Raw genomic sequence first — 14,257 nt, forward strand, 5'->3', positions numbered from 1 at the left:
AATATATGTGCAACAACCTGAGCCAAAATAGGAGTTAGTCTACTAAATAAACCAAACTGACTACACCAGTTGGAATTGCACCAACAACCAATTCAATTTAAATTTAGAAAATGCAGTTTGTAACAGCGCTTTAAAGAACTGGGCTAATGAAAGACACCAAGTTACAAGTTCAATTTTATTTTCACCTTCAAACATGCAATTTAGGTGACATTACAATAAATTAGTTACAATCTTCCTCAATAAGTTACCAATCCAGTTAGTGTTTCCACCCAGTAGACATCAAATAAATACACTCCACGACAAAGAGTCAAGTAAAGTTAATTAGATATGGTATAAAAGGAGCAATTAGTCAGTTGGTGTCAATGACAGACACATCCACACAAAGACACCATGCAGTAGGAATAAAAGACAGTACATGACACATTAAAACTCATTTTTAAATGCACCCCAACTTTTACACAGCCATATCCTCAAGGCTCACATCAAAATAAAAGACTACAGGACAGTCCTTCCCTCTGGGTGGGGCCTCTGCTCTGTTGTGTCGCACCTCACGCACAAAACTGTTGCTCGAACTCAATATGGGTCAGTGGGTCACCTTGATTCCACAACGCCACCAGGCTACACACCATCCTGAGGAGAAGACAAACACAGAAGCTACCAGCCATTTACTTTTCTACCAGACTCACTGGCATACTCACTGCAGGGTACCTCCACAGCACATACCATGTGTCCACGTTATGGGGGTGGGCGATTCGACACAAATGGCAGGGACAGGTCCACCTGGTGCCTCTGCAGGGCAGGCATGGCCATCGACTCTTTGCACCTGAACCTCCAGTCCCCCTCCTCAGACCAGCCACATGAGCTCGCAGATGAGTAAGGCTAGCCACAGAGGCTTTGTCAAAAGCAGTGGCTCCAGGGGAGTGGCAACCGTGCAGTCCCTTGGACTGGAAAGCCTGGACCTGCAGAGGCAACCGCCCTATAAATGGCTCACATCACAATAAATTAGTATTCCTCAAAAAGTTACCATACAGTTTGACCCAATAGACATCAAATAAATCATTACAAAGAGAAAGTTATTGCAATTAGATATGCCATAAAGGAGGAACAATCCAATTATTCAGTGGATTTCAAAGAATAGTATAGTGACAATAACAATCCATGCACATAAACAAAACACTTAACATGGGGGCGAGCACAGAATGCTGCCTCACTTTAAATCTACATTTACACATGACATAAGCATTGCAACATTTATAAATGTACCCCAGCCACATACCACCCATAACACCATTGTCTTGCTGATCACATTTTGCCAGCTAGCTCCATGTTCAATCTGAGTCTGAACAAGAACTCAACTGCCTTTAAAGAGCACTGGAACCACACCCAAAGACACCTGCATGCAATCAATGAGATTTGAGCAATTAATCAGTTGGTGTATTTTGCTTCTTGTATGTTGTTAGTTGTCTTTTCATTAATTTTATGTTGCCACTTCATGTTACATATACTTCATCTGTTTGTATTGTATTTGAATATTTGTATGTGTGATATAAAGTCGATAAAACAAACAAACAAACAATTCAGATGAATTGAATATGGAAAAAAAAGCCTAGACTAGTGCTTTCTTGGGTTATAAATCCTCTTGGCAGACCTTGCATTGAACTGTACTTTCCTGTGCCTCTTTTGTGCAAGCTGCTACTACCCCCCCACCCTACTACCCTGGAAATAAAAACGTCTGACTGAGTTATAGCTTCAAGTTGCTGATCCGGTCTTACTCTCAAGAGGATACGGAAACGGTGATTGCGTGCGTGTGCGTGTGCATGAATTACCGGATACAGTACTAGTACCACGTGACGGCAATGTTTTTGTTTTTTCGCATCCTCCTTCCGTGTTCAACACTGACTGGGGTCACGTGAACGTGAAGCAGCAGCAGAGGATCAGTCGCTCGCAAGACTGTCTTGAATTGATCTCTGGGTCAAAGGCATCTATTACAACAACACCGAAACTTTACTAACGGAGGGCTCCTCGCCCGGCCACGCCGCCGACTGTGTACACCGGAGGAGGTGCCAGGCTGTCCCGGTAACATGGCGGAGGAGGACGGGGAACGCTCCCCGTTGTTGGCGGAGCAACACGACGGCTCGAACGGCTTCTCTCCCGGAGGCAGCTCATATGGATGTCCGCCCAACCCGCAGGGTGCGTGGACTCACTGAGCTGGGATCAAGTTGTTTTTGTTTACATGCGTTTGTTTAGTGGCTGTGGGGCTCTCAAACATGTTTTGTGTCAAGCCTAGGACCGCGATCCATCCATCATTTGAAAAGATTTTGTGCCAGGGACTCCCGGGCCATAATAATACGATTCTGTCAACATGTTTGACGTATTAAGAAAACAGCTGTACAAGATTACAGTGAGCTTGTACATCTGCTATTTTTGAATAGCCGAAAAAATTAAATGAAGCTTTGGGATTTGCAATGTTAATCATTTTGCTGGGGACCTCCTGGAACCCCGTCAATAACACGGTGTCCGTGTTATTTGGTGTCCCCACTTTGAGAACCATGCAGTGAAGATATCACAATTATTTTAATGACAGAGGATTGTCTGGGACCTGGAAACCACCTTAGGTTGCGTAAAATGTTTTTTTGAAAGCTGGACATTCCTCACGAGGAGATGGTAAAGAAAAACTAGCTCTGGTCCGGTCCATAGCTGTTTTCTCCATGGCTCCATATAAGAGCTATGGACCAGAGCTAAAGAAAAACCTTAGTGGAGGTCTTTAATGCAAATGTAGCTCAGATACAAACATTGCCATTTGCCAGCGTAAACTACCCCCTTACAGCCAACAAATACAGCACATAAATAAATGTCATAAATAATATTTTGTCTAATGTTTTGGCCTTCTATCAAGAGCTGATCAGTCACCTCACCTGTCTGACGAGTAGGGATGGTCAGGTTATTTTGAGGCCGATCACCGATTGTTTTTCTCATGATCGGCCGCCCGATACCATACCAATCTTGTGCGTAAGAGGCAGATTTTAATATTTCCAAAATTATTATTATGTCACAAAAATGCAAAATTATATTACACCTGATTGACATTTATACCACTTAAATAGTGTAAAAATATCGGTTTCTCTAGATAGGGTAAATTGCCGATCACCGGTCGGATTGAATATCGGCCGATCTCTGATCGGTGGCTGATTATCGGAGCATCTCTACTGGCGACTTGGCGAGGCTACCATATCACTTATGTTGGGCCTTTACCCCACAGAATAGTATGTGGACACTGGGCCCCTTTACCTGGCTGGAAATTCTTAACTCACAAAAACATGTTTACCCAGAAATACTGGAAATGTATGAAAACATGCTACTGCAGTTACACAGGGTATAACACATGCGGGTGATCAGTGTCACACGCAAAAGCAGATATCTAACATTAGTTTTCTAGGTAAAATATTGTATATGATTTATTTATTTATTATGAGTTTTAACACATTGATAACATTCCCTGTTTGACACAGCCAGTGTGAAGGCAAATGCAGAAAATAAAAAAACTCTACCAAGTCTACCGAAGTAGAGGTGAGAATGAGAATGCGACCTTTGTCACTTTGGTGCACATTCTGACCTGAGATCTCCAATAAACTAATTACCAGCGACGGGTACTGCAGATCAATATTTGATTGATTGCCAGTAAGGAATCTGGCTGATCCCGGCCGGGACAGTAACTTAATATGCTAAACTCAATGTCCTCCATGTCTCCAGGTATGAACCCTTTGTTTAGACTGACCTCCTCTCTTTTCTTCTTTAATGCATTTCATGCACATTTTTATTTTTAACACAACAAAAAATGGCACATCTAGCTTGTAGATCAGATATAGGAAGTAAGTATATAGGGCTTAAATGGTTAAACTATGCTAAGTTCTTTCACAACACCAAATACGTGGTGTGATACTAGTCGGACAACACTGTTGTATGTCTACGTTAATGCGGTGTCACTGTCACATTTGTCCTTTTATGCTGTTATGAAGTACCTTTTGGTATTATCTGTCGATTAATAGATTGATAGATGGAACCAGATGTTCAGTTTTTCGTTTCCCTTCAATAATTTTTGTCTTACATGCTGCACCATCACTGAACCTGTCTTTCTCCTTTTCTTTTGTTGCTGGGGGTCTCTCTCTCTCTCTCTGTTGTCCCCTGTAATAAAAGTATTGTCTCTCCGTCTCCAGGCATCGTCCCGTTCCCCAGTTCGGGGTTGGTCCCTGGGGAGGCCCCACCCCCGTACTCCCCCCAGGGGAGTCCGGACAGTAGCAGTGCCCCGGTCATCAGCTGCAGGGTCTGTCAGAGGTCCATATCGGTGGAGGGGAAGACCCACCAGCACGTGGTCAAATGTAGCGCCTGCAACGAAGCTACGGTGAGCAAGGAGATGTGCACACACACAGCCTGTGCGGCTGTGCGTGTGACGCACGCACACGACCATAACGTCCTGCTGTGCGTCTCAAAGACAAACACAATGCACACACACACACACACATTCTGCAGTGTAAGAGCACTAGCGTTATGAATGATCAGCATAAAATGAATTACAGTAATTGAATAATGCAAAGACTTTATTTGTGATGGTGCCATTTACAACTTCGACGAACATATATGTTTTGTTTCCATATTATAAAATGAAAGGTTTAGTTTTTGACTGATGGATAAAGCATTCGGATCCCAAACTGAGAAAATACTCTATACGCCAACAAATTCTCTCTCTCTCTCTCTGTGTGTGTGTGCACATGTATAGCCGATAAAGAACGCTCCAGCAGGGAAGAAGTACGTGCGCTGTCCCTGTAACTGTCTACTGATCTGCAAGGTCACCTCACAACGCATTGCATGTCCTCGACCATACTGGTAAGAGAGAGAGGGGGAGGGAGCAGAAAGAGAGGCACAGATAATTCAGTTATGTGGATAAAAATGATCTCTTTATTCTAACATTTGTCTTTTTTCGTAAATGAATATCCTAGTTGATGAGCGTCACACGAAAGCATCAAAAGTAGCAGACTTGCAAGCTCAAGCTTGTCGATTTGCTACTTTTGCATTTGAATCCTGAAAAGTAACAGTTTTGGACATATGAGGTTTACATCTGGCAAGAGACAAAGTGACCTTCAACACACATGAACACAAAACATACAACTCACACACAGACAGACACCAGTCACCAATCTATCCACGATCTAAGGGAATGGAAGAAAGACGAGAGAAAGAGAGAAGGATTGAAGGTTGAGAGGAAATCTGCAGAAAGTGCCAACATTTTGCCGGACCCGACCTCTGTGTACTGTGTGTCTCGTCTCGTAGCAAACGCGTCATCAACCTGGGACCAGTTCACATAGGGAGAGAAAGCCCTGAGCCACAACACCAACCTGTTGGAATCAGGGTCCTCTGTGGTCACTGCTCCAATACATTCCTGGTATAAAACAAACACACACACACACACACACAAATTTGAATTCAGAACATGCACTGTGCCACTGTAAATTGCTAACGTAATCTCATGTACGATAATCACTGATAGTTAAATTAAGCTTTTTCTCTACATTACAACACTGGATGTGTGTATCCATTCCATGTTAATCTGACGGCATGCTCTTTTTCTGCATTCACCTTAGTGGACAGAGTTCTCGGACCGAACCCTAGCAAGGTGTCCGCACTGCCGCAAAGTGTGAGTATGTGTGTCTGTGGGGGGTTGTTGAATGTGGGAGAGAGAAAGCTGAACAGTGGTAGTATTCACACGTTAAAAAGGCAACTCACGTCCTGTTTTTTAAAATTATTTCTAGCTCTTCCATTGGTCGGCGGTACCCCAGGAGAAGGAGCTTGATGTGCTTCCTGCTATTCGTTGTCGTCGCTGCGTCTACTGCAGGACTCATGGTATGTGTGTGTGTGTACGTGTGTATACTGTCTACGCCTATGATTGTATGTCTTTCCTCGTCTCTTTCTTCCCATTCGTCTCGCTGTGCATGTGGTGGTTCATAACCGTTGATATCTCAGCCTGTGTAGCTTTTGTTTCACCATATCGTGTCTGTGTGTGTGTGTGTGCGTGTGTGTGTGTGTGTGTGTGTGTGTGTGTGTGTGTGTGTGTGTGTGTCTGTCTGTGTGTGTGTCCGTCTCTCTCTCTCAGGCTGGTACATGGAGACCCGCCCAGCAGTCCAAAGGAATCTACGTCTCCTGGGTGTTACTGGTCATACTGTCTCTGTTTGCACTGGCCAGGGCCCTCTACTGGACCTGTCTGAAGATCAGTGACCCCATATCCAACATCACATAGAGAAATGCTTCCCAACGTGACCCCCCCAGGGGTGCTTGAGTTGAGGGGGATCCCAGCTTTTAAATGATTGATATTTACTAGGGACCAAATGGACCCTTACAGGTCTGTTACTTCGAGAGTGTACAAATGCAGTTCCCTGTGCGCACTCTCGGTTAAATGACAAATTAGGATTGGGGGTCCCAGAGATTTTAAACAAAAGTATCAAATGGGGGGTCTCTGGACTAATGCATATCAAACTGGGGGTCCTTGAAATGTATAAGGTTTATTATTACTGACATTGGGGGAGGGAGGGAGGGATGGATAGGAAGGAAAAACGAACAAGAGAGAGGAGGAAGATGGAGCAGAAGGGAAGGTGAGGGAAGAGGGATTGATGTGGAATGGGAGTAGACTCAAGAATGGAAAGGAGAGGTGTGTGTGTGGGGGGGGGGGGGGGGGAGTGATGAGAGACGTTGGAGAAGAGAATAACTATGTTAACTTCATTCAAAGTGAAGCCCTGAGCCTATACTATAGGCTGATTTTGTGGTTTGTTTTCCAGTACATGTTAAAGGTGCCGGAAGTGATACTAATGTTAAATTGCTCTATGTTCTGATAGTAATCTCTGCTATATTGTGTTTGTTCAGTAACAGGCGTCTCTACAGCTCTTCTGCTCAGGATACCAATATTATCCAATCAGAACGCATACAGGATGCATAATAAACAAGTGAAACTGGAAGTGAGTACACTACGAACTAACTGGAACAACAATAATGTCCAACCTTAAAATACACCAGAGAATTCACACATCTTAAAATGTTTTTCTTAACTTTTTTTTTACTGATGACTTGAGACGGAGAGACCTCTCTTACTGAACAAACACTCAGCAATTATTACTATCAGAACCCAGAGCTTTAATGATTTTACAAGAAATGTTTAGTTTGAACCAAAATATCACTTGCACTGCTCTTCTAAAAACTACAGAATGGTAAAAACATTGCCGAGCTTATAGTACACTGTGATTTAAGCAACACAGCTGCAACAATAATTAGTTGACCTACTGTCAAGTAGGTCAACTAATGTAGTAGTTGACCTACTGTCAACCTTCTGCACTTTTTAAACTGTAGAGGAATTTGAACAAACTACAAAATGGACTCAGGGTGTCATGCCCCATTAACAAACTGAGCAGCTATGAGAAGACAGAATGAAACTGGGTAGGTCGCGCTTCTTACAGAATACAGAATCGAAACCCTGGCCCTGACCTCTCACCTAACCCCGTGGCTCGATAACTGGTGAACACATGTTCCTCTTTTGTTTTCTATGTCACTTTAAATTGCCGCGGGTCCGAGTTTAGTTCCAAGATTAGTTCTACCCTAGGTAAATCAAGTGTATGCTTTAATTTATTCTAATACATAGATCTTTCAAGGGGCATGCGATATGATTTAAAACACACGCTTGAAGACGGTTACCTTTTTTACCAGTGTACAAAATGATTTGATAACATCACATAACATTAAAACATTTTATAGATTTTTAACTATTGGCAGAAACATTAAGTACTATTTTGAGTAATGTCGGACTCAATCTTCTCATAGAAAGATGAGATGTGTTGTCTGTCATTTTAGAGTCAAACCTCCATTCCTTAGTAGTAGGAGTAGTACAAGGTTTCTACCAGACAGTGGTGATATAGGATAATAGGATTCCATTTCTACTACTATTACTAGTGCTACTACTATAAATACTACTTTTACTAGTATTACTGCTACTAATTTAGTACCACCACTAACACTACTGGTACTTTTTTTTTTTATCCACTCACCACCTCTCGTTCTTCCTGCCCTCCACTCTTATTATTTTTTGTATTATTCTTACTCCACCCACCTTATTTTTGAGTGGTGCAGCCACTCAAAAATTGCACACATTGCACAGCAATGTGTGTCCCTGACTGGCTGACTGTGTCTGTCTGAGCACGGAACTAGCGTTATAGTGTTTGTTGACCACCAAGTGTCACTGTTGCGCAGCCTAACACACAAACACATGCCAGGGAGGAGGACTTGTACAGAACAGTACTACAGCACGAGTACAGTACAGCACCACTCGGTTCAGACAGGTCAGATTTTTTTAATTGGGCGTCCTTCGTCCGTCTGTCTCTTCTTCCCATTTTTCACACTTTCTTCCATCTATCCTCCTTTCTTTCATTGAGCTCAACTATACTTCCGAATTAAACAGGAAGTACTCTGGCGGGTTAAAATGATAATCATGTAACCACTTAAAACCACCTAAAACAGACCTGAGTTGCTTGGATCGCTTTCCACCCATATGCACCACATTTCTATGCCAAAAATAGCCGTTCAACGTGTCACCACGTGTTGGGAGCTATTTTTTAGTATGCATGCTGGTTCAAGTGGTTGACAATTTGTTTTATGTTTTCCAATAATGCTTCTTATGCTAGTGCAGCTAGTCGATCAATAACTGAGCGGTGGTTCCTGGTCTTTACTCAAGTCAGATGACACTGAAAGTCCATGCATCAGGTGAGGTTCCTTTGCGGGGAAAAAATAAGCTTTTATATGAATGGACTCGATGGAGACATGAGGGATGAGTGCTTTGGTGTTGGGATTTTATTTTTCAATTGTTTTGACATTTTAGGAATGTTGGGAACTATTTCATTTGAATCCCTAAAGGGAATTAGGGACAAATATATTGTATTTGATTTTCTCTTTCTTTCAATTAGTTAAACAGGCAGTGTGCCATTTGCATTGTCACATAATAGAAATACTTGCATTATGTTGTGGTGGGCATCATTGTAATTCCTTGTGTATTAACTGTATGGAGAATTGTATCATACTGTACAGAATTATATTAACTTTGTCTCCCTCTAGTGGTTGATCAGTGTAAGTACTAGCTGACTGTGAAATACAATACAATGTTGCACTACTAGTCCAATGTACTACTGTAATACTGAACGTGTTGGTTTTTGTATATTGTGAAATTAAATGATACTTTTAGCAAGCTCCCAGAAGTTAAATGTGTGTTTGTAGTTCTTCCACTGACTACTACTATATCCCACTAAACGTATTCCTTGGAACAGAAGTCAATACTAATACTATATCCTTTATTTGCTCTTATGAGTTTCTGTTTTCATTAATTATCTTAATATATGAAATCTAATCATTACCTTTGACCTTTTAAGCACTGAAACCCTATACTAGACCGGAGTCCCAAAAAAATGAGTAGTGATATGGCTGACTGAGTAAAATAAAACAATCTACCTGAAAATAGATAGCTATAAGTGAAGAGCAATTTCCGCAATTACCATTTCCACAATTTCCATTTCCGCAATTTCCATTTCCACCATTTCCGCAATTTCCGCAATTACCATTTCCGCAATTTCCACCATTTCCGCAATTACAATTTCCGCAATTTCCATTTCCAACTATTAATGGCAGCTGGGTTTCATCATTCAAATAAAATAGAATTCTGTCCGTTTAGCTATAAAATTATGTCAGGGAATAGGGATACACAGTATGGCCCTCATTTATCAATCGAGTGTAAAATCTGCCACAGATTCGAGTGCAGGTTTCGTAGTACACCCACGTCGCCACGGCATTTATAAAGTGATCGCAAACAGCTGATCCTTCCTTAATTTCGTTCTGACGTTAATAAATGTGACGGCTGAAATCTATCTGGCACGCCCTATGAAATCAAGCCTCGCCCTCGTTTTTGCGACCTGAAAACGGCAATACGTTTCCTGAAACCATGGTTACATGGACTTGCTGCCCCAGCTCTCTCATACACACACATACGCACGCACGCACACGCAACTTGCAACTTGTTGTATCTTAAATAAATAAACCTGCATGAATTAAATAAAGCTGTAGGTCTGTTTCTCCTCTCGCTTCGCTTCCCCCTTGCTGCCCGCCTCACCCCCCCCCGCACGCACGCTGACGCACATATGGCAATTTGCAAGCAACTGTCACTGTGTGTTGTTAGTTGTACAGTTATATTAAATTATTAAAGTCTTTTTAATTTAATATACAACAAGATCTATTAGTGAACGAAAACCTGAACCTGTGAACCATGAATTAAATAACAAATAGGCGCGCGCGTACACACACACACACACACACACACACACACACGCTGCTGTTTTGCATAGGTGCTGCTCCTCGATCCTGATCCGGTCCCGTCTGTCTGTCCGTGACACCGTGATCAACTGACCATGCAGGTTCGACAGTCTATTTAGATTGCCTCGCAGTCGCTAGTCGCTGCAGTGGATAGGCTGTCAACTCAACTCAACTGTCAATATATGAATGTGCAGCTAAAACCGTAGCCCATGTGGCTGGCACTGGAGGAGTGGTGGTGGTGGGCTGGCTGGGTAGCCTACATCTCCGATGCGGTTCCCACTTGCGCTGGCGGTACATTTGGCATTCGAGCGACGCGCCGGGTTTATTAAACGAGGAGGAGATTGCACATGTAACTCCAGAAAGACATCGGCCTACTGTAGATTAGGCTACAGTATATAGGCTACCCATGCATGTTGGGACTCTCCGCAGCTGCAGGCAGCACTGCACTATAGGCTATACTTTCCAACGTCATGGAAATATTCCAGCACAGACAGCCCAAATCCTCGCATGTATGCGCTCATGCAAAACACTGTTTAAATGGCTTAAATCAAGTGCGATTTTAATTGTAAAGTTGGAAAGCTCCTATAAATTTAATATGACACAAAGACACATCTTGTAGGTCCATTCCTTTTTTCTTTTTCTTTTTTTTACATGTAGCCCACTAGCCCATATACATACAGTTTTATATTAACATTTTAGGAGTGAATACATATGTTTCGATGCCTTTGGCAGCCTCTCAGCTGGTCAAACAATGCTGCTCCGCCGTTCTGCGACAGAAAAACATGCGTACGCCAGCTGAGGAGCAAACGTGGATTTTTAACGTTGTCACGTTCAATTTCAAGCTTTGGCGGAAATGGTAAATGTCAAAAATGTCGGTAATTTCGGCGCACCCATATGTCTTTCATTTGCATTGCATCTCCCCCCCCAAGCTTTTATTTTCGTTCGAGTAATAGTACAACTCTAATAGTATTACTTATAATAATGTAATTAAAGATAACTTCATTCAGATTTATTTATTTTTATTTCATTTTCCAGATTTTTTTTTCTTTTTTTTAGATTTTCATTGGTGGGCCAGTCATAATGGTCCCGCGGGCCTGATGTGGCCCGCGGGCCTGAGGTTGAGTATCACTGCTGTACAGTATTAAATGTAAACATTTTGATTCCGCTATATAAATATTTTAAGTTTTTCAGAAACCTTAGGTCAGGATTTAGAGGCGTTTTTAGGATCGGCCTCATGCCTAAATGGGTTAAGTCAATGACCATCTCTCCATTCATCCTCACCCCAACACATCTATCCACATTCTTTGCCATCAAACCATCCATAGAAAATAACCCGGAACACAATCATGAACTCAACTTTTATTAATTTAGTTTACAGTTTATAATGATTAATTAAACTAGGTACATCATGTTGGACCCCTACAGGGATGCAAATCACGTATCCCACATTGCATATAAGCACATGACACTTGACAAACTATAAGAAAAACAAAAATATCAATCTATCATACGATATCAACAGAAGAGAGTAAACTGACGAGTTCAGGGAACTCTATCGTTAGGCAACAGTGGCTGGCAAAAACCAAAAAAAATCTATAAAAACCTTTATCAGAAAACCAGATCCTTGAAGAGATTGGGACCTCCAAATAAGGACGGAGTACTTGTTCTGGTAGTGCCATCATTTTTCCAGTGTTTGGCCACTGTCTGATGGTCATTTCTAAGCTCATTTATCTACTCACAAAAGCTGTAATTGCAGTCTTCCTTTTTTTGTACAAAATTCAATCAGGCGTACGCACTGACCATTCCTTTACCACCGAAGCCTGGATTACTTTTGAAACCTGGTTTTTCCCATGACAATTTGCGGTATGTCTAGTTGTGCAGTGAAAATACTTGCTTCCTCTATTTGCTATTTATTTGAACACGTTTGCTGCTTTTGAAACACAGTTTTCCTATGATAATGTATGCCTAACTGTGCAGCAAAAAGTCTCGCTTCCTCTATTTTATTGCACGTGTTTGCCCAAAATTGTAACGCCAGGGGTAAAGTCAGAAAGTGGTTAATACCGTAATCAGAGAGATCCAGCGAGCGTTCTGGGCGAGACACACTGTACAGACAGTGTATATTGTACTGAGACACATGGTTTTACTTTACTATTGGTAATACTTTAGGCCTGATGTCGAAATAAATAAAAAGTCTTCTGAAAGAATATATATTCAAAGATTTGTGCCACATTTTCACGATTTTTCAAAAATAGCAGACCTACAAGCTCGTAGTGCGCCACTCGGTGGCACGCTATGAGCTTGTAGATCTGCTATTTTTCAATAGCTAAATAATGCTTAGGTAAAACACAAAAACGGGTTCCCATCCAGAATGGATTAACGAGGTCAGATAAATAAACAGGATGTATAATACCTGGGCCAATGATAACATCTATTCTATGTCGTCATCATTGCAGATCATGTATTTGAAAACGAGATCCTTCCCTTTGTTTTGGTCTGTTCCTATATTAAATGTTAAAGAAAATGTGTCGTGAAAATAAACAAATGCAGCGTATTGTGTCAAGACAGCTGCTGACATGTATCTGTGACGCTCAACAGAGAGAGACGTTTTACTTCTCTACATCACCAGAATGAAGACCACAGTCAGGCTCAGTCGGAGGCGGAGACTGCAGCACAATGTCCTGGTCCTTCTTGTAACTTCTGGTAATGTTTCTAAAAGGAGAACAAATTAAGAGTCAGGAAAAAGCGTAGATTATAGTGTGTGTGTGTGTGTGTGTGTGTGTGTGTGTGTGTGTGTAATTGTACAATATGTCAGAGGGACACTGCAAACTTTTACAAATAATGTTCAGGCACGCAGCACCAGTATCCGACAGTTTATTGAATGTTTCCCCCAAACAAATAAAAGAACAAAACAAAGTCAGTCCGAACGTCAGACAGTCACGGTCAGGGCGCTGTGTATTAAATCCCTTACTGACAGTTGATGACGGTTAGCGTTTCCTCATCATACGATCCGGGATGATCCACACAGTGTTGTCAGCGACGCCGGCGGGAACCGGGCGTCGGACGAGCAGCCACGCTCCGCCGGGGAAATCACTACACTCACTTCTTGGATGGTGTGGTGTTGACTAGTCCCACAGCGGGCTACAAACTACGCACGGTTTGTCTCTCACAAGCCAGGGGTAGGCTACAAACGGACACGATCAGCGGGCGGCCGAGTTGACGGCTGTCCGTGTCAACAGCTCACTTCCTCAAGCGCGCTTCCCGTTCCATTCATTCATTCTCGTAGCGCACGGGCACGTGACGTAGGAGAGTGTTAAAGGCGCAGAGCGCCACAGTATATGTATAGTAGTGCGTGCGTGTTTGTGCGTGCGTGCGTACCTCCATATTTTTGTAGTGCTCGTGGGTACTGCAGTGCAGATCCTTGGCTGTGTTTTCATTCTCATAGAAAACACAACACAGGTTACAGAAGAATCCGGTCTTAGGGACGACAAACTCCAACCCTGAAAGAAAACGGGCATGAAACAGGCAGAAAGATAACGGTACTATATGAAACAGGTGAAAGAAAAACACGATAGAGATGAAAGAGCGAAAGAAAAAGACTATATGATAGAGAAAGCATAGTGTGTGTGTGTGTCTCACCGATGGGGTTGTTGGGTGTAAAGGGAGGTAGTTTGAAGTCAGCAGCAACAGTGGGAGACTGAGATCGATGTTTCTCTATCAGAGAAGGGGTTGGAGAGAGAGAGATCAAACCCCAAGCCATGACAATATTCATGATATAACCCATGTTGGAGTGCCAATTGCTTTAATATAATGTGAGGCAGCCTTGTGTACAAAAATATCAAGGTAAGGGCTACTCCCCTGTGGTCTCATGTAT

At 42.3% G+C, this 14,257-nt stretch overlaps 2 protein-coding genes across 4 annotated transcripts in view; one reads left to right on the forward strand and one right to left on the reverse strand.

Moving 5' to 3' along the window:
- Positions 1 to 1,907: 1,907 nt before the first annotated feature.
- Positions 1,908 to 6,560, forward strand: pip4p1b (phosphatidylinositol-4,5-bisphosphate 4-phosphatase 1b). The gene is made up of 7 exons (XM_080791833.1): positions 1,908 to 2,190; positions 4,215 to 4,399; positions 4,775 to 4,881; positions 5,326 to 5,437; positions 5,637 to 5,689; positions 5,805 to 5,895; positions 6,146 to 6,560. The coding sequence occupies exons 1-7, from the start codon at positions 2,082 to 2,084 to the stop codon at positions 6,287 to 6,289; spliced, it is 801 nt and encodes a 266-aa protein (XP_080647959.1). The 5' UTR covers positions 1,908 to 2,081; the 3' UTR covers positions 6,290 to 6,560.
- A 5,237-nt stretch (positions 6,561 to 11,797) lies between these two features.
- Positions 11,798 to 14,257, reverse strand: part of LOC308335449 (uncharacterized protein) — a 54,277-nt gene continuing 51,817 nt past the window's right edge. For 2 of the 3 annotated variants that reach the window (XM_080792486.1, XM_080792485.1), the window contains 3 exons: positions 14,023 to 14,097; positions 13,762 to 13,883; positions 11,798 to 13,095 (listed from right to left, as the gene is read on the reverse strand). In XM_080792486.1, coding sequence (XP_080648612.1) covers positions 13,033 to 13,095; positions 13,762 to 13,883; positions 14,023 to 14,097 — 260 coding nt within the window. In that variant the 3' untranslated portion in view covers positions 11,798 to 13,032. The remainder of the gene's footprint in view (positions 13,096 to 13,761; positions 13,884 to 14,022; positions 14,098 to 14,257) is intronic. The other variant, XM_080792484.1, reaches the window with a different exon arrangement.

Source organism: Protomyctophum bolini (assembly GCF_963924005.1).
Source record: "Protomyctophum bolini genome assembly, chromosome: 20".
Classification (NCBI taxonomy): Eukaryota; Metazoa; Chordata; class Actinopteri; order Myctophiformes; family Myctophidae; genus Protomyctophum; species Protomyctophum bolini.